The following is a 19,211-nucleotide window of genomic DNA, read 5'->3' on the forward strand; positions in this document are numbered from 1 at the left end:
TTACAACACTGGTCAGGTTTTACGTCAGGTGCTTTTCAACATACAAAGTGTCACTATCCAAAAAGTAAATTGGATGAATATTTATATGACTAAAAATTTAAATGAAGTTGTAATAAGTAGCCTACATGCAATGACAAAAATTCTTTGTGATTATTTAAATGGATCAATCTCCAAGCCCTGTGTTTCAGGTTCTTATATAGTTTTTTTTTCTAAAAATAGTCTGCTTTATTATTAATTTTTTTATTAGTTTTTTCATTTATGAGCAGCGATTGCAAAACAGTGTATTAGGTTGTACTAATTTAGCAAGCTGGATTTTTCAGATGTCTTTTGCGCTATTTATTGATGGCGAAAGTGGTAAAAGAGTCCATTGTTTGTGTTCACCTGTCCTGACTATTTCATGTCTGTCTGTTTTACTATGGTCAAAACAAAATACAAAGTTTGTGAACATCTTTTTTCCATAACTTTTGCCTGCACATGATTAACTGACCAGACTATCTTACATTTTCATAGGTGCAAGTGTTCAGTGAGAGCACCAAACACCAAAGATTTCTGTTTTGTTTGTGACACCAGCTGAATTATGTCCTATCAAAACACAGACTAAATACAATAACATGAGCTTGGTGCTTCAGTAAACTTTAGAAACTAATGAAAAAGCTCTGTGTGATGCAGGTGACTCATTATCAAACTCTTATCCTCACTTTTTTAACCAAGTGACTCATCTGTTGAAACAGCATGTTGAGGTTAATCTGGGAGGAACCGGATAAGACAATATATTTCTGGTTGTCAGAAGAAAATGATATTGCTGCATTTAGAGTATCATTGGTGAGTGAACAAAGTACTACAATAATAACAGTACTAATATAACTCATGCAATGCTGATTGAAAGGACTATGGATTTTAACAAAATATTAGAATGAGGGCTTGATATCAGCAGAACAAGGGAGTCCCCAGGAGGGGCACTCTCCAGTACCTCCTCTAAGGACTCCAAGAAGGGTGGATAATCTGAACTGTCGTTCGGTCCGTAAGCACAAACAACAGTCAGGACCCGTCCCCCCACTCGTAGGCGGAGGGAAGCTACCCTCTCGTTCACTGGGGTAAACCCCAATGTACAGGCGCCGAGATGGGGAGCAACAAGTATGCCCACTCCTCCCCGACGCCTCTCACCGTGGGCAACTCCAGAGTGGAAGTATGTCCAGTACCTCTCAAGGAGACTGGTTCCAGAACCAGAGCCATGTGTCGAGGTGAGACCAACTATTTCTAGCTGGAACCTCTCGACCTCACACACTAGCTCCGGCTCCTTCCCCACCAGAGAGGTGACATTTCACGTCCCAAGAGCCAGCTTCTGCAACCGAGGATCGGACCGCCAGGGCCCCCTCGGCTGCCACAAATCACACATTGCACCCAACCTCTTTGATCTCTCTCATAGGTGGTGGGCCCATGGGAGGGGGGACCCATGTCTCCTCTTCGGGCCGAGCCCAGCCGGGCTCCATGGGTAAAAGCCCGGCCACCAGGCGCTTGCCATTGTGCCCCTCCTCCAGGTCTGGCTCCAGAGTGGGGCCCCGGTGACCCGCGTCCGGGCAAAGGAACACCAAGTCCAAAGTTCTTGTCCATCATAAGGGGTCTTCAGGATGCTCTTTGTCTGGTCCCTCACCTAGGACCTGTCTGCCTTGGGTGACCCTATCAGGGGCATAAAGCCCCAGACAGCATAGCTCCTAGGATCACTGGGCCACTCAAACCCCTCCATCACAATAAGGTGGCAGCGCAAGGAAATGTAGTTACACCCTTAATAGAAAGTATTGAAAAAGCAAAAAAAAGATAAATCACAGCCTTATTTGAGGTGATTTCACTTAAAATATAGTGCAATCCAGACAACATTAGAAGGAAGTGCAGCTGCTTCTACCGCATTTCTTCTGAAACCGAAAAATGACTACTAAATCATAAGAAAGCAGAAGCTGAAACTCAGAGGATTTACCACACTTGGTTTGGCAGCACTTTAACTTAGTCCATTATTGTCCTGAAAAAAATGTTGTTCTACTTTTAGAATATATTAAGAAAGTCCTCAAAGTTAAAGTCTATTCTCTGATATCTATTATGTTTTGTGTGTTTCTAATTCAGACACCGATTTTTTTATCATTATTCTTTCTGAGAAGCTTAAAATACAACACCATTACAAACGAAGACACTCTTTGGTTTATGGCTTAGCTTGGAGCTGCTGCAGATAATGAGCAAATTAAGGTTTCATGTTTGTCAACACCAATACTGTATGCAAAAGATTAGTTTCATTTGATTAAAGAGATAACTTAGTAGCTAAATCCTATTGGTCAAATGCATTTGATTAAATTAGCATTACTATGTGTGAGCAACTCTATAAAAGCAGGAGTGTTTGTCAGTTCAGAGGTTAAAGATCTGTCATTGAGAATACATCAGCAATAACCTTAGAGAAGCAACTGTTCCTCTCCATCTGTCTGGGACTTTTTAGAAGTTTATCTCTTCTACTTGGAGTTCACTAATGTTCCTTCCAAACACTTTCAGACAGAGACCAATATTCTCAATATTCTGAAAAACGTACACCAGTTACATTGTGCAATACTCAAAGAAGTTACAAAATACCCCGGAGCTCCATCTCAGACTCTACAGCCCCCGGTATATTAAGAGTTAAAAGTTCATGACAGCACGTTAGAAAACTGATCAAGTTTGGCTTTTAAAGGGGCTTCAAGAAAGTATTAGTTTTACCACTTGTAGACTGCCATTGCAAATGCATCCAAAACTATCACTCAAAAAGGTTATATATTTCTACCAGTAGTGTCTGTTCACCACAGGTAGCATCTAAAAATATTTACCTGCCTCTGAGGAGTCAGTTATGACTAATTATACCTGATTGTACAGAGTGCATGCCAAAATGTCTATCGATCCTAAGTTCTATAATTAAACTGAAAAATCTCTGCCTTATATAGAATTTGATGGGAAAAAACCTGAAAACATATCATTGTAAATAAATCCAGGCACTAGGGGTTAGGGATGTGAACAGTTATGCAAGCAGGTCAGTGCAAGTTATTCATTGTTTCCTCTAACATTTGTTTTTCAGTTAAATACAGATTATGTTTGAAGAAATGTGCCACATTATAGAAAGAAAGTTCTGAAATGATTTCTAATTACCTTTAGATATTCTGAAAACTATATATAGTTTTCAGATATTTATATATATATATATATATATATATATATATATATATATATATATACACACACACACACAGACACATTTATAGCTGCAGTTAACCTATTAGCCACTTTTCTAAGGTATGTGAAATAAACAGTAGCAAGTACGAAGGGGTTTCCTTTTGAAAAAATTAGATTGTTTTATGATGGGTGCAATATCGCTTACAAATAAATACATTACTTTTTGATTAGAGAAAAAACTCCCCAAAATTACAAAATACATTTTATTGTTACGCGCTGTATTACATTTTCAGAAAGTGCAGTTATCGGTAATCAGTAACATAGGAAGATGTTCATGTAAGTGCATTTTGCAGCACCATCATATCCATCTCTATTCTTGATCATTTTATCATCTTAAAGTTGGACTGTAATTATTTTGCCCCATGATATATTACAGTACTTACAGAGATTTCAAATTATGTTTACATGTGCCATAGAGTGGAATTTTAATGAAAAGTCAACAGAGACCCCTAGTGGTCATATTTATAGCTGCGGTTAAAACTGCGACAGAAGTAGCTCCTTGGGAGAAATATTATCAGATTATGATACACATAAAAACATAATTGAATCAAATAAAAGTTATAGTACATGGAATATGCTCTTAAGAGCAAAGAATTTACATGTTGTACATCTTATAGTGTGCTTTCTCAGATTTTGTCAAATAATCTGAAACGGGTCAGAATCGATGGTCATGTGGCTTGACCAAAACATGTTCTCATGGTGATGCCAGAGTAAATCCCATCTTACCTGTTAATTTTAATATTTACCCTGATCAACCATTATATGTTCTAATATAAATGTGGTCAAAGTCAGTTCTGTCTACAAACTCAAAAAGAGGAACTCAGAACAAAGCAGTCAAACTTAAAATGTTCTTTCATAACAGCAAAGGCCTGCATTGCACAGATAAAACCCATCCTGTCTCCACACACTCTTGGTTTAATACGAGTTAAGAGTACTGGTGTGGTCAGAGGACAGCCAAGCCTGGAGTTCATTGTGCAAGTGCTTAGTTTCCAAAACCTGCATTCAAAGTCAGCCATATTGGATTGAATCCAACTATTAAAAAAACAAAACAACAAACAGGCACAACCACGTAAAGTCCTGAGTGCTTTTCCTCCAGCAGTGTGTGCAAAGTGTACAATGAATAGCAGTGCTGAAGATCTTTCCGATAGAATCCAGTGACACCAGTGATGAAAGTTTTCAGGGCAGAGCCCCGCTGAAGGTTACGATGGGTAGGCAGAGCAGAGAGCAGAAGGTTGGGTTGAGAGGCTGGATCTGAGCAGAGGCCTGGGATTTTCTTAGCCTCCAGTCAGCAGAGCTGTCAGGCTTGTAGCACACAGATATTTCACATCTGGATGAGACAGGAGGACACACAAGGGTTAGAAAACACTTGAGCATGAGTCAGCAGATAAGAAAATGGCACACCTTAAGAGACAATACAATGAGATCAGATGGTAAGTTATCTGAAAAATAAAGTTAATTTCTCAGCATGTAGCAGCGTTATTTCTATCAAGGAATCTGTTTTATTAATTTCTCATTTGATTCCATACCTGGTGACACTTTGCAGTATCTTCTTTTCATCCTGGTCCAGACAAACAGCAAACGTCGTGTTTCCAGCTCCACTGACCTGCACCTTGTCCACCTTCACCTCAGTCACGGTGAGCTGCTACAAAGATGAGCCAAACAAAAGCAATAAATCTTTGGGTTGGTTAAAGCACTAAGAAAGCTTCACATTTTCTCCATAAAGAACCATAAACTTCAAGGTGGTCTATTTGGATTGTAGGTGACAGACCAACACAAAGTTGTGCTTAACTGTGCAGTGAAAGAAATACAAGCAATGTTAGGTTTTTTCTGTGACATGTTGTGTTTCACATGCAGAACAAAATGTCAAATTTTGGTTCCATCTTATCTGAGCACTTTATTTGCACACGCTAGCTATAAAATGGCTTGTGGCAAATTTGCAAAGAGTACTTCCCATAGTTTTCTTTTAACAATGGGAAACTTCCATGATGGCCAGATTTGAAGTGCACAGCCAATAGATATCCTGTCATAGGTTCTACTATTGAAGCTGTAGATAGTTTTGCAATTATGTCATACTATTTGAATAACCCTTTGAACATAGCTTGAGGTATTATTTTATAACCTAGCCCTGCCTTAAACTTCTAAACAACTTTCTCCTGTACCTGTTTGCTGTGCTCCTTCGTCTCCTTCGTCTTCATAATTTGAATTAGCTGACTCCTCAAGATAACAGATTAAACTGTTTTTTATGTATGGCATAAAATATAGATAAATCTAAATGCACTTGTCCCTTCCCAGATTATTTCTATGAAAAAAAAAAACTTAACCATGTATCATTTTTGTCCCAATTCACAATTATTACAATTTTCTACTGGTTTTCTTAAAATTCCGGTAAAAAGCATTGACATTTGTGGTTTAGAAAAACAAGATGTGGAAAATTTTAAGAGACATGAATACTTTTGCAAGGCATTGTGCAGAAAACGGATTCGCTGTACTTTGGTTAATTATAAGAAATTGGAACCAGCCTTCGCACAACATTTTAAAATGACTGAAAACTCTTAAGTGTGTGAGAGACTGAGATGTAATGTTGAGAAAACTTTTTTTTTTTTTTGCAAAGGCGCAAAAACAAATATTCTGTGTTGTGGGTTTTTGCTCTATCGAGCCGTTTGTGTGAAAAGCTGCTTTCATTTGTGTTTTTATTTGTGAAATCAGAGAGCATACGATGCCATCAAAGTCAAATTCAGATCTGCGTGTTTGTAGGCTTAGAGCTGCAAAGTTGTTTGCGACACCGATACGCGACACCGTTCCAACCACAAACCACTGAGACAGGCTGATGTCACGTCAAGCTTACCTGGTTGTAGCCCTTCTTGCTTTTGCCGTTCTGTCTCTTCAGGACCTCAGTCATGGTGAGCTGCAGACACTCCATCTTCGAATCTGGCACAGATTTATGTAAACATTTAGAACACTTTCGCCTCTGACAGAAGTTTCACACACTTCAAGGCTTTCAACATGGGAATATGTTAAAAAGTGACAAGTACTGTATATACATCAGATATACTTGGAGACCTTTTACAAATGAGTCTCTTGTTGCAGTCGCAACACTGCTGTAGAAATGCTGCAAAAATCAAACCTTTAATTAATTTGAGTTTCTCAGTTTGATGGGGGCGTTTTCCCAGTTTTGGTCACTATGGAGTAACACAAGTACAACAAGCCAATAGGAGTTTGTTAATAAGTCTCATCGAGATAAAACGGGCTCACAGCTATCGACTAGACTGAGGTTAGGCACCCTAACAACAAGAAACTACTTTAGATTAAACCAGCCAGTCAAATCTGACTTTATTGTGAGCGAGGGAAAAGTAAAGCAGTCATCTTTCATCAAACTGTTGGTCCTGTAATTACATGCACTACTCTTTGCTTCATGCAGCTAGAGAAAACTGCTGGTGTATCATTACATAACTTTAGACTACAGTAACTGTGTGATAGAAAATTAATGTTTTGTAACCTCTGCAAGGCTTGATACCACTAACCAGTCAATCCTGAAGCTGCCAGGACCTCACAGACATCTGTGTGCAAGTTTTTAGCTGATAGCTCTTTGGAAATCCCCTTGTTGGTATAAAAATGCTCTTTAAATTCCATCAGACTATTGCATCTTTGCTATTTGTCCTATATTTAGTTAAGGAAATTCTAACAAAGTGGGTTTTTCTGACAGACTACTGGTTGCACAATGCCTAATTTGGTTCTTTGCCAAGTTACCCATTATTAGTACATGAAACTGGTTCATCTCTTACTTTTTTAGAACAGTTCAAACAAAGGCTAGATGGCATTGACTTAAATATGACCTTTTGTACTGGTCTGAAAATGAGTGCAAAAAGTAGCAAATGTGCAATGAAAAACACAAAATGTCCTTCAGACAGCCTGAAGAACCATTATTTCAGACTGCTTAGAAGGATAAAAGAAAAGAGCAGTGTGCGACTCAAAGGTTTTGAACAATACTGCTATTTAAAAAACAAAACTTTAATCTTCTGTCAGATATAGAAACAAAAATACATGCGCATTAATCTGCAGCAATACATTAGAGCATCAAATAGTGGCCTACCTAGTTCCTCAGGGTTCTTGCATGCTTTGATCAAGTTCATTGAAGTACAGACTTTGGTTTCTCTTTTCCACTGGCTTCTTCCACTAACAACCACCTGAATGAGAAGGAAAGATGGATGAATAAAACACTCTAAAGCAGTGAACACTGACAGTGTAACGCGGGAATCAATAAAACAGAGTTCTGACTAAGAGTGAGTAACTGCACACAGCTAATGTGTTGCATTATGTGATGGACACAACATGTAGGGAATGGATGAGTGAAACAGAGATTTTTTTTTTTATCACAAGCTGGAGTTATGATTGAAATGCGTGAAAGTTTTGTCTTTTCAAAACAAAACAGATGTGTATCACTAATACCCAACTAGAATGCATGAATGTAATGGTCACGCATATAACGTTGGTGTTGTTCACATCTGATCAGCATGAATTTATCAATATAACATCAAACATTGACCTTTCAAAATGGTTCTTCTTAGCACATTTTATAGGCTGGAATATAGAGAAAATATTTGAAACATTTCAAATCCACCATATTCCATAACACTGAGATGTTTAAACAGCAGAAAGGGGGCGCGCCGTGGTGGCGTAGCGGTTAGCGCGACCCATATTTGGAGGCCTTGAGTCCTCGACGCGGCCATCGCGAGTTCGACTCCCGGACCCGACGACATTTGTCGCATGTCTTCCCCCCTCTCCTTCCCTGTTTCCTGTCAGCCTACTTTCGTAAAAGCGACACTAGAGCCCACAAAAGACCCCCTGGAGGGGTACAAAAAAAAAAAAAACAGCAGAAAGAGCAACTTTGCTGTACTCTGTTTGGCTTTCCTGTTATTGTTTATCTATTGATACTAACGATAGTAGTTTTTCTCTATCGTTAGTATCGATAGAGATACTAACGATCTCTATCGTTAGAGAGCGTCCACACAGAAGAGTGTTGTCGTCGGCCTGACCTGGTAGCTTTTAGGTGTGGTTAGCTAAAAAAAAATCAAACTAAGCTGATTCTAATCAGATTTCTCAGTGCACATCTAGTAAAAATGTTTCAAAATCACTGAAAGTATGTGAGCATGACCTTTTTCAGGACAGAGCACTCGTTTTGAGGATGTGATTTTGCTAGTCTAGTGAAAGTGACAGAAACTGAAAGCAGCTAATTTTATTAAAAGAGGAAAATCAGCAAGAGCTAAAAAAGTGGTGTGCTTTATCACTGAAAAAAAACAAAAACATTTAAGACTACAGCTTTTACAGAATGCAGTTTTAACTTGTGATTGCCTTACCCTGTTGTAAACCACCTCGAGTGTAAGAGGCACTGCTTCTCTGTCTCCATCAATGCCGAAGCGTTTGCTGGCAGCACCTGGAATAAAAAACAGGACCTACGTTTAAACCAACATCACAATAACAGTTTGGGTTATATATTAAAGCATAACGCATTCCATTATTAGATATATTACCTATTAAACCAAAATATGTTTTTATGCAATGTTTGGTGCCGGAATTTTTTTTTCCATATATTAGCTGCAAAGCAAAGGGTGTGGTCAGCTTTCCCTGAATATTTACTTCTGTTTGGAAATGAAAAACCAGAAGTGCAAGCAGCAGTAACTAACGAGGTGAAAGAAGAAGTGACGTTAATGGTGTCATAAAAAAGCAGTTGTTCCTCTTCTATGAATACAGCCCCCATTCATTTTTAACCGATGGTGCATTTAACTGCATAAAAATGTGTAGAGGTTGCTAGGTTATGTGCTTGCTTGCGTGCCACTCTCACCCATGGCCTTGATGGCTCGTGTTCCTGCGGTGTGACCCAGCTCCAGGGAGTGAACAAACACCTCGGTCCTCCTCTCTCCACATGCCAGCATCAGCTGCAAAACCCGAAGTATGAGAATCACTCAGAGGATTGTGGTGAAGCATGTCATTAAGGAGGATGTTTAAAGAAACAAGGGTGCGTATCATAGTTGAGTGAGCGTGAATTACCTCAGCCTGATAAAGCTGGATGAGAGCCGGACGTGCTGCGTAGCGGCAGTAGTACAGAACCAAGTCGGCCAGGATGGGCAGACGCTGCTCATAGGAGCTATCGTAGGAGGCCGACTCAGTTTTTGAGGTTTGCTGAAACAACATTTAAATATGAGCGTAAAGTTCCAGGCAGAGCAGTGCAAGCAAGGTTGAAGCATGACATCAGACATCACTAAATCACAGTGCATTCCAAAAGTAATAACGCAGAAACTTTTTATTTTTGTCATGTTACAGCCTTTTTTGTGATTTTATGTGAGAGACCAACAGTGGAATTAAAAGGCCTGGATTATAAGCCTGGCGGGCCACCAGGCTTTGCTTGTACTCCCACCAGGCTAAGCATTGTTAATTTTTTTTAAGTCTTTTTAAAATGTTAGCATTTTTAAGACTTTATAGTTGGCGTTCAGGTGTTAATCTTCCAATCTTTTAATAACACATAATTATCAAGTGATATTTTCAAATTTCCTGTCAAATTTAAACATTTTTTAACTCAAAAACAAGACGGGCCACTGGCCACTGGGCTTGGCAAGTTTTCTGGGGGCAACCTTGAAAGGACATGTTTTTGAATTTGCCTTAGAAATAAAAGAAAAAAGAGAATTGAGTCAATGCATTGTTCTACTTTCTGCAATAGTAGATATATTTTACAGGCTTTCCTGTATCTCTCTTCCAGCTTTGTACATCTAAACCAAATTCTTCACCCCTTTTTTGCAACATCCAGAACATCAATGAACAAGAGTTTCAGGTTTTAACACGTTTTCAATTGATCTGGACTTTGACGGAACCTTTTTAACATTAAGTATGAATATTTAATCAGTTTCACTGAAGCTCTAGCTATATGTCTAGGCTAATTTTCCTTCTGCAGCATCTCTCGCAGGTTTTTTTTCCCAGGACAGATTGACATTTAGCTCCTTACATTTAGCTCCTTACATTTCCCAATCAAAGGCATCCCAACATCATGGTGACACCATTCTCCATAAATACCAAAAAACTTAATTTTGGTTTCATCTGACCAAAGCATAACTTTCCACTTGTTTACTGATTCCCCTAGAAGGATTGTTAGTAAAATACAAATGGGACTTTTATGGGTTTTTTTTTCTTTTTTAAGTGGATCTCTTCAGGACTCTCTTCCACAAAGCTAAGATTTGTGCAGTTCACAACAATTGGTAGTCTTTTCAACAGACTCTTCTTTCTGAACAATTAATCAGAATTACCATAGACATCTTGGATGTTTCTTTCATCATATCTCACAGTGATCCACTCTAATTTAGGTAGAAAGCCATGTCCTGGTGAGTCTGAAGTTGTGTCATACACTTTCCAGTTATTTTAATGGGTAAAAGGGAAAGGTGTCTAAAGAACATTAGAAAACCATGTGTGCCTTTTCTTCCACTTCATAATTATGCACTACTTTGTGTTGCTCTATTACATATTTCAAATAAAACACATTAATGTTTGCAGTTGTAACATGACATGAAGTCACCGCATACCTCAGTATTTATCACTCAAAATGATAAATACTGAGGTGTTTTTACACCTCAGTAATTGCAAAAAAATGTACTTTTTACATTCTTTTCACAGAATGTGAAAAGAACAAAAAAATAACCAGTGAAAGTCGACATTCTGTACCTGGCAGACGACGTTGGTAGGCAACTTGAGGAGACTGAGGGTGTTTCTTTCGTACCACGGGTCCAACATGCCCAGGAGATGTGCAATGTCATTAGTGCTGTCGCCTGTGCCTGTGTGGTTCTGGTCCTAATAAGGCAAAAACAACATTTGTTACTTCACTTTTGCATTCCATGTCGGCATCAGTAGTTAGGCAGGTTTAAGGCTTTGTGAAATCCAGTTATTTTTTCAACCTGTTTATTGGTTTTGCTCTGTGTTGCTGTTGCTATGTTATTGAATGACCTGGGCATATTTGGATCATTTGGGCCCGACCAGCTCAGTCTGTCATGGGTTCAAAGAAGAATTCCCTGAATCCAACTTCACCACTTCATGTTTGAGTTTTGTTTTCCTCATTCATCACATTCATGCCTGGAATTTACACACCCGTGATTTACTGACTGATATATTTCATGAGCTAATTCATGGTTTAATTTAAAGTTAAAATTAAAAACTCTGGTGTCCTGTCTTCCTTTATTTTGTATGATTTTCAGGCAGCAGTAACAAAGGTTAGAAACAAAAGACTGAAATTCATAGAGTTCTCAGTCCATCTATGATCATTTAAAAAATATATATAACCATAACATTAATTTTGAATTTACAGAAGAAATTGCAGTTGAAATCTGGCTGGCTTACCAGATAAAGTCATTAAATATTATATCCAAATATTGTATTTGCTTTCAAACTTTTCGCTCTTCCAGAATACCAGTACAACAACACCTCATCTTTAAGTGTTTCGTCTAACTTGGGTTCTGTGTAAACTGGGTTATCTATAAATAAAAATTGTTATTCTCATTTCCCGGAAAACAATTTTAACATTTGCATTGCACAATATTTGCATTTAATAAAAGGCACTTCTAATCTCCTCTTTCTGTAGAGTAGATAGTTTTCAGTTTCTTATCTGGAAACTGGAACTGATTGGTCCTTGACAGAAAAGCGCTGCGTTTACATCAGGGAATTTCCCAATCTATTTTTTTTTTTATATGGAACCTATGAATAAACAGATAAGAAAAACATAGGATATTAAATAGTTTAATCAGTTTTTCACTACTCACCCAGGAAAGGCCTGATCCTTTCGGAGATCCAGTTTGAGACAAAGGAATGGAAGACCTCCGATGACAGAATCCTGAGTCTCTCTTGACCGGCACAAAGTAGAACTGCAGGTTAAAGGCTCTTGTGAGACGAGGACATGTGCTCTCTTTCCTCCTCAAGCTGCTGTAAGCCCGGGCCACCTTCCCTGCTACATGATCCGCACCGAACACCACCACTCTTAACGTGGTACTCTTATTGTCCTCATCGCTGCTCAGGATGGGCCTCCTTCGAAAGCAGATGTGTTGTAGCGCTTGATTTTGGAGCCTTGGCAGAGAATCAGAGCTGAATAATTTCACCTGCTGGGGCAGAGAGTTGGAGCGAGTCTCCCGCACCACCAGAATGTCTTTAGATTCAGAGTTGCCCAAGCTCTTAGCCCTGGAAAGCATCCTGGGATTCTTGGGTTTAATAAATAGTCGGTGGAGGTGCTGGCTGAGGCGAGTCGACACCTTGCTCGACTTCGGAGAATACTTCTCAGCTACAGGAGAGGAGCTGATGTAGTCGTCGGAGTCGTCGAAGTAGTCGCTGTCAACCCCAGATGTGACAGAGAATAGGGAAGGAGGGTAGGACTCGGAGGTCAGAGACATGGTGGAGAACATGGAGTCTTTGGAGGTGGTAGAGGTGGAGGAGATAGTGGAAAAGGTAGAGACACGGTGACTGCCGTTACAGACTAGAGCAGAACCCACTTCTCGACCTTCCTCGTCATCTTCGGTCCCATCCTGCTCGTCATCAGAATCATCCTCCTTTTCCTCCACAGCCTCCTCAGAGGCGCCAAATTCATCAACGTCAAGGTCCACAATGGTGTGGAGAACGTCTGTTCAAGTCAAAAACATTCAGATCAGCTGTGGAAAATATTAGAAACGCATCTAGATTGTAACTGTACTAAGCTGCAGAATTTACCGAAGTTATCCTTCTCCCAGTGAAACATGTACGTTTTGGCTGTGGGTAAAGGTAAAGTCTGAAGGTTTCCTGGAAATGAGCAAAGAACAAGTGGAATATGGTCAGATTCCAGCTTACATTGTAATATCTTTTTATGTTAGATCAGGAGATACACAGAGAAATTTACTGATGACCAAAATCAACTAACTTTACTCATCTGGTCCAGATTGGTAATCGGTGTGTCCAAAATTAAAGATTGGATATTTTTCCACTGAATGAACACAGTGGAAACGGATATTACACAGTCATAAACATGACATAGCACCTGTCATGAACATGAAGGCGTCTTCATGAATGTTTATGACTATCATGAAGTGTCATTTGGTATATACTGACACTTTTATAGTTGCATTAGAAGTGTCAACTTACCATTATTTGGTAAATAATGACTTTTATGCAAAATAATTACATTAAAAGTCAATAAAAAACTTTGTTTATGACAGTGCAATGTCAAACAAAACACACCCCTTCAAATATAGTGTACCTTTAAAATGAAGCGACAGGAAGTGCAGAAAGGTGTTAGAAGCTTCTACAGAAGAATGCCAGGTGTTCATTTAGACAGCTTTGTTTACACAGAGGGTGAGATTTCATCAAATAACAGGAAGCTAAACCTATTACAGCCAAGTAAATCGGTTTTAGTCTTCTGAAGAGCCCAGCTCTTTCTGTCATGGATCTTGGATTGAGTCCTTGGATTAGGAAAATGTTAGCAATCCTTCCAGCCATATCCTAAACCTCTTGCTTATTGCTAAGCATCATCTTACCATCAGATATCCTCCCATTAGATGAAGGGATTTTAAGTGTCTTCCTCAAACGCTCCAGTTCTTGGATAACATGACTTCGAGCTGTACCCGGATCACTCATGGCGGCCGTCTCCAAGATGTCGCTCACCAAGGAGAAAATCTCCTTCAGCTCGCTCACAGTTTTTGGCTACAAAAGTAAAAATTTTAAATTAAACGTGTTTTCTCTCATGTTTTATGGTACACAAAGGACTTTGCGTCCAGCTTTGGGAGCGTACCTCCAGGGCCTTGTGGATAATTTGCAGAGGATACTTGGTGCCCAGCGCAGACTGGAAGGCGTGTTTAATCAAGGTGATGTAGGTGTCTTTCTGCGAGTGCTGAATGCGACTCAGCTGCTCGGCCACGGCGAGAAAGTCGGCAGGAACCTCATCGGGGTTCATCAGCAGCACAGTACTGCTGGCAGCAGAGAGATAGAGTCAGGCAGAGTTCAGTGTCACGCAGGGAGTGATGCAAACAGAATGCTACATGGTTGTTTATGAGATTATCCGTGTGAAGAAGGGTGAGAATGGGGGATTTCCAAGATCAAAACAGTTCTCCCCAGAACAGGAGATACTATTAAAGTAGTTCAAGAAAACAGTGTGGGCAGCAGTTCCATTTTTTACTGTGTTAAAGTGTGACATCACATCAGATATAGAACCATTAGAAATTAAAAGCAGAAGTTGCAGAGCTAAATCATATTCTAATTTGGACAGAACATGAATAGTCCTTTGCAAAAAGACTATTTACAGCCACAAGCTTTAATGTTGGGATTTTAGGTGACAGATCAACACGTAAAAAGTGAAGAGTGGTAGGTTAAATTAAATCCAATGCAACCAACTGGCTTCAGAAGAAACCTGATTAGCACACAGAGTCAATCTGTGTCCAATTTAACATCAGCTTAAATTCAGCTGAAGGTTTCAGAAGTTTATTAGAGAATGTTAAAGAACAAGAATCATGAAGACCAAAGAACACAGCAGACAGGGAGAGCTTTTTTAAACCCTGCCTTAAACCCTTGAAAAAGAGTCTAAAGCAATCAAAAACATGGCGTCTACAAACTGAGTGTTCAACAAATCTGGTGTGGTAAGGAGAAAGCCATAAGCAGTTGTGTAGGGGAAGAAAGTGCTCTGATCAAAGGAGATGCAAACTGTTTGACCTACATGCAAAACACAGTATGGAGGAAAATGCACATCATCCTTAACACACCATTGCAATAGTGAATGGTGGCACTGACACCATCATGTTATGGGGACAATGAATTCAGAGTTGATAGAAAAAACGGATGAAGTTAAAAACGGGGAAATCTTTGGGGGGGAAACTTATTGGAGGCAGTAAAACACTTCAGACTGGACTGGATGCTCAACTTACAACATTGCAAAAAAAAAAAATGGATAGATGGAAATTTGCCAGATTTTGTTGTTGGTCTGTCACCTAAAATACATTTTAAGCCTGTGAGAATAACACCATAGATTCTTATGTACATTTTTCAATATGCTACAGCGAAAGGAATTTGTTTTATATTATAAAGTCTTTAGCAAATGTTAAGTTCCAGGTAGGAACTACACAATGTGAACATACATGGTCTTTGAAGTATAGTCCGAGCTGTTCAGACCCTGCTCTTCTCTAACCAGCCTTTGAAAGGAAATTCCTGTGAGAAAAGTGAAAAAAAATAAAAGCAGATAATCAGCCGAGATCAGTACAGCCACCTGTAAGGTATAACTACCTACTACCCAACAGACATTCATTCAGATTATTCAAATTATTTCATTCAGTTTATCTGATGGCATTTCCATTGGTTGTTTCTGTAAACTTCACTGCTCCACTGTTCCTGATTTTTGTTCCGTAGAGGTTACAGATACATCCGCTTTCACAGAAGAAGAAGTGCCCACAAATCCTGAAGCTGGGACAATCATTCTGTCCCGCCCTGATGCTGCAGTTCACAAAATCATCATCTTAAATGCAAAGCCTAAACTTGCCACCAGGGGGAGTGCTCTCCTAATAACTGCAAACATTTATTAAGGTCGTCCTGTTAGAAACGAAAAGAATCTGAAACTAGTGTCTCTTTGTATTTACCAGGTGCCTTGATCTCCATCTGCAGCATGGAGAGGAGCTCTCTGCACACACTGCAGTACGGCTCCGGCCAAGTGAGGAAGCTGTAAAACACCTCCAAGGCTTCCTCCAGGAGCTCAGTGTCTGGGGGACAATATGGAGTCTGCAACCAAAACATAAATGAGATATTTAGCTAAACAAAATTATTGCTCTGGGATAGGCTAGATGAACATATTAGCTACATTACTCGCATTTAAAAGTGCAATTTCATATTTTTCTTTCTTGTATTTCCACTGCTTGTTGTAATTAGTTACTTTAGGTGCATCACTTTGAACATGTTTTTCTAGCTTGCGTGTAACACTTCAAACTAACCTCATGAAGGTTTCAGTAGAGGAACTACAAAAGGTGACCTGATGAACAGAGTTTTCCTACGTGTGCTTTGGATGGTAAATCGTTTTTCTTTGGCTAAAAAAGGTTAGCTGTGCTGATGACATTTGCATTTGGAGAGGTCGTACCTGCAGCAGGGTGGAAGTGAACATAATTGCGAGGGGAGCCACCAGTTCATACTGACACTGATCCTGAGCCTGGACACACACACAGGGAAAAAGAGATGCTTAGTGAGCACTGAATTAATATCATTCTGCAGTGTGAATGATCTCTTTGAACGGGTGGTCACCTCTTTAGTCTTCCTGATGATCTGTTGCAAAAGGATGAGGAAGTTCTCAGGATCTCTTTTGACGAGCTCCTCCAAGCTCCAGCGATTCATCGACTGACCAGCAGAGCACATCAGCACTGAAATGCGGTAGTGAGCACAACACATATGTGTGATATAAATGGGACCGAGCTAATAGATCAATCTTTTTTTAAATACAGTAGGCATAAATAGGGTGCTTGATTTTAAACGACTTGATAGAAATAGAAATAGGAGCAATGCAAGATGAAAGGGAAAATAAAAACAATAATTAACAAGTGTCTTTTAACATAAAGTAATAAATTGTGAGACTAATGCAAAGTTGTATGACAAAGAACAAACCATGTTTAGAAGACTTTGTATTATATCTGTAATGTGACAGCAGTAACTCCTCTGTTCCACATGTCATTCTTTGTGATTTATCCAGAACATTAAAAAATGACCAATTAATGCAACCATGCCAATCTTTGCACACCCTGCTTGACCATTGTAGCTTTTTGCCACCATTTGGGGCAGCCTATTAAGTTGGGCTGAATAACTGGAAGCATTAGTTATTCTTCCTCGACTCACTACACTGTCTTCTGTCTTATCTTAACATATTCGCTTCATTTTTGAAGCACAGCTACTCTTGTATAGTAGATGTGTATTAGTCTTAAGTAAAAGCAATGAATAATAATGGACTGGCTAGACTAAAATACAATCACATTAACAAATTAACTTCTTTGAAATCAGTTGTTAAATTAAATAGCAATACAATACAATGTTAGAAAACATTGCAATTAATTTTATAATCATGACAACATCAAAACAGAGTCTTCAAGACTCCAAATGTCAGTAGCAACATGTTTTAATGGTGTGTTTTGTCACCTTTTTATAGCAACCTGTACACGATCTAGTTATATATCTGATTGTACAAGATTATTTAGATGTGTTTCCTGTTGCAAAAAATTGTAAATAAGTTTACCATCTAAACATACAGATTTACAACAACAAATTGCAAAATAAAGAAGCGCTACAATAAAATATGTTGAGTGACTAGAAGATAATTAAAACTTTTAGAATATACCCTCTCAGCAAAGATTTAAAAATTTTTAAGAAATACCGTGTGCTTGATAAATGAACAAGTAAATGTTCTATTTTACCGAGCAATTGAAGTGTTTCAACAGTTTGAAACAGAAAGTCGAAAACAACAACAGAGAATGAAGATTACCCCGTTTAAAACCACACTCACTTGATACGTTTCACACCTACAAAGCCAGCTGAAAGGTGAAAGTACCTCTGCAACAATAACTCTCCAAGTGTGCATGTATCTTTAGAGCTCAGATTCCAATTGAACAATAAAACTTAGTTTATTAATGTTACACAGAAATATTTGTAGATGACACATCAGAACGTTTCTGCTCTAAATACCTATGATGGTTATCTCCAAAAACATTGAAGAATTTGTTTCATAATCACTTGATTTACTGGCAGCTCTTTAGGTGCCTAATTTAAAATTTAAACTTCTACCTTTACATTATACTGGTACTCTTTAAATTTTATCCTTTTTGCACTTTACATGAATAGTACAAACGAGTAAGTAATCACAGTGCAGGCTTACATTATCCTTAGAAAGATGCCCTGAAAAAACCTCAAGCTTCAGCTCGAGATTCAATCAGATTTGGGTCGATCAAGGTAAAAACCCTGCTATGTACTTCTGTAGTGTTTCATTCTGTGTCACTGGTTGACGTACGTGCGACAAAATGTTGATCCTCCGCCTTTGTTTTTTTCTGCTGTGCGCCGCTGTAACTCCTACCTCATGACGCCTCACTCAGTGCGGTGTGTGCCAACCACTTCCTCCCAGCTGTCTATTTCACGCTACTTCCTCCAACCCCCAATAATACGCTGCTCGGTAGACCTGAAAGCAACAGTGTCACCGGCAACAACAACATGCTCAAACATCTATGTGTTTATATGTAGTGAGAGCTGTTGCTTGGGATGCCTGTGGCGATAGTGTAGGGTGCTAAGAGGGCGCAAACCGCTGCCTTTTGCAAGAGTCAATCTCGAGGTTCGGCTGTAAATATTACTCAGAAAATGGACAGCTTTTTAATTTCTGAGAAACAGAAGCGCAATCCCACAAATTTGCTACAACACTTTTAAAAACAGCCTAAGGCCTGAACATCGCAGTATGTACCAAGTTTCCTCTATACTGCAATCTTGACACACATTTCAAAAACAGTAGTATATTGGGAGTTTGACTTTGTACTCTTGTTGTGTTGTGTCATATAAACAAACATTACTTAGCACAGGGGTGTCAAACTCCAGCCCTCAAGGGCCGCTGTCCTGCAGTTTTTAGATGTGCCACAGCTACAAAACACTGGAATGAAATGGCTGAATTACCTCCTTCTTGTGTAGATCAGTTCTCCAGAGCCTTGCTAATGACCCAATTATTCATTAGGTTTGTTCGTTCGTCTTTCCCCCCCCGGACTTTATACGTCTTACCCTCATCTTATGTACGTTCGTTTGCCTGCCCCACTCCACTCCAGGCGACATTTCCCGTATTCTCAAACCCAAAGGTATGGGGCAAGGTGAGAATTCATCTGACTGAAGATGAATACATAAACTAAAAACTGGAGCATAGACATTTTTAATAAGCATATTTGTGAGCCTGCCTCTTTATTATTAAATTGAATATAATTTCAGATTTTTGTATA

The 19,211-nt window shown here is 39.1% G+C and overlaps 1 protein-coding gene across 4 annotated transcripts in view; it reads right to left on the reverse strand.

The window, feature by feature from the left end:
* Positions 1–3,429: 3,429 nt before the first annotated feature.
* Positions 3,430–19,211, reverse strand: part of pik3r5 (phosphoinositide-3-kinase, regulatory subunit 5) — a 29,119-nt gene continuing 13,337 nt past the window's right edge. For 3 of the 4 annotated variants that reach the window (XM_032563928.1, XM_032563930.1, XM_032563929.1), the window contains exons 3-18: positions 16,504–16,619; positions 16,343–16,411; positions 15,852–15,990; positions 15,357–15,426; positions 14,021–14,198; positions 13,767–13,932; positions 12,967–13,035; positions 12,033–12,880; positions 10,945–11,070; positions 9,286–9,417; positions 9,080–9,173; positions 8,595–8,671; positions 7,331–7,424; positions 6,086–6,168; positions 4,767–4,882; positions 3,430–4,567 (exon numbers count right to left, since the gene is read on the reverse strand). In XM_032563928.1, coding sequence (XP_032419819.1) covers positions 4,417–4,567; positions 4,767–4,882; positions 6,086–6,168; positions 7,331–7,424; positions 8,595–8,671; positions 9,080–9,173; positions 9,286–9,417; positions 10,945–11,070; positions 12,033–12,880; positions 12,967–13,035; positions 13,767–13,932; positions 14,021–14,198; positions 15,357–15,426; positions 15,852–15,990; positions 16,343–16,411; positions 16,504–16,619 — 2,528 coding nt within the window. In that variant the 3' untranslated portion in view covers positions 3,430–4,416. The remainder of the gene's footprint in view (positions 4,568–4,766; positions 4,883–6,085; positions 6,169–7,330; positions 7,425–8,594; positions 8,672–9,079; positions 9,174–9,285; positions 9,418–10,944; positions 11,071–12,032; positions 12,881–12,966; positions 13,036–13,766; positions 13,933–14,020; positions 14,199–15,356; positions 15,427–15,851; positions 15,991–16,342; positions 16,412–16,503; positions 16,620–19,211) is intronic. The other variant, XM_032563931.1, reaches the window with a different exon arrangement.

Source organism: Xiphophorus hellerii, chromosome 5 (assembly GCF_003331165.1).
Source record: "Xiphophorus hellerii strain 12219 chromosome 5, Xiphophorus_hellerii-4.1, whole genome shotgun sequence".
Classification (NCBI taxonomy): Eukaryota; Metazoa; Chordata; class Actinopteri; order Cyprinodontiformes; family Poeciliidae; genus Xiphophorus; species Xiphophorus hellerii.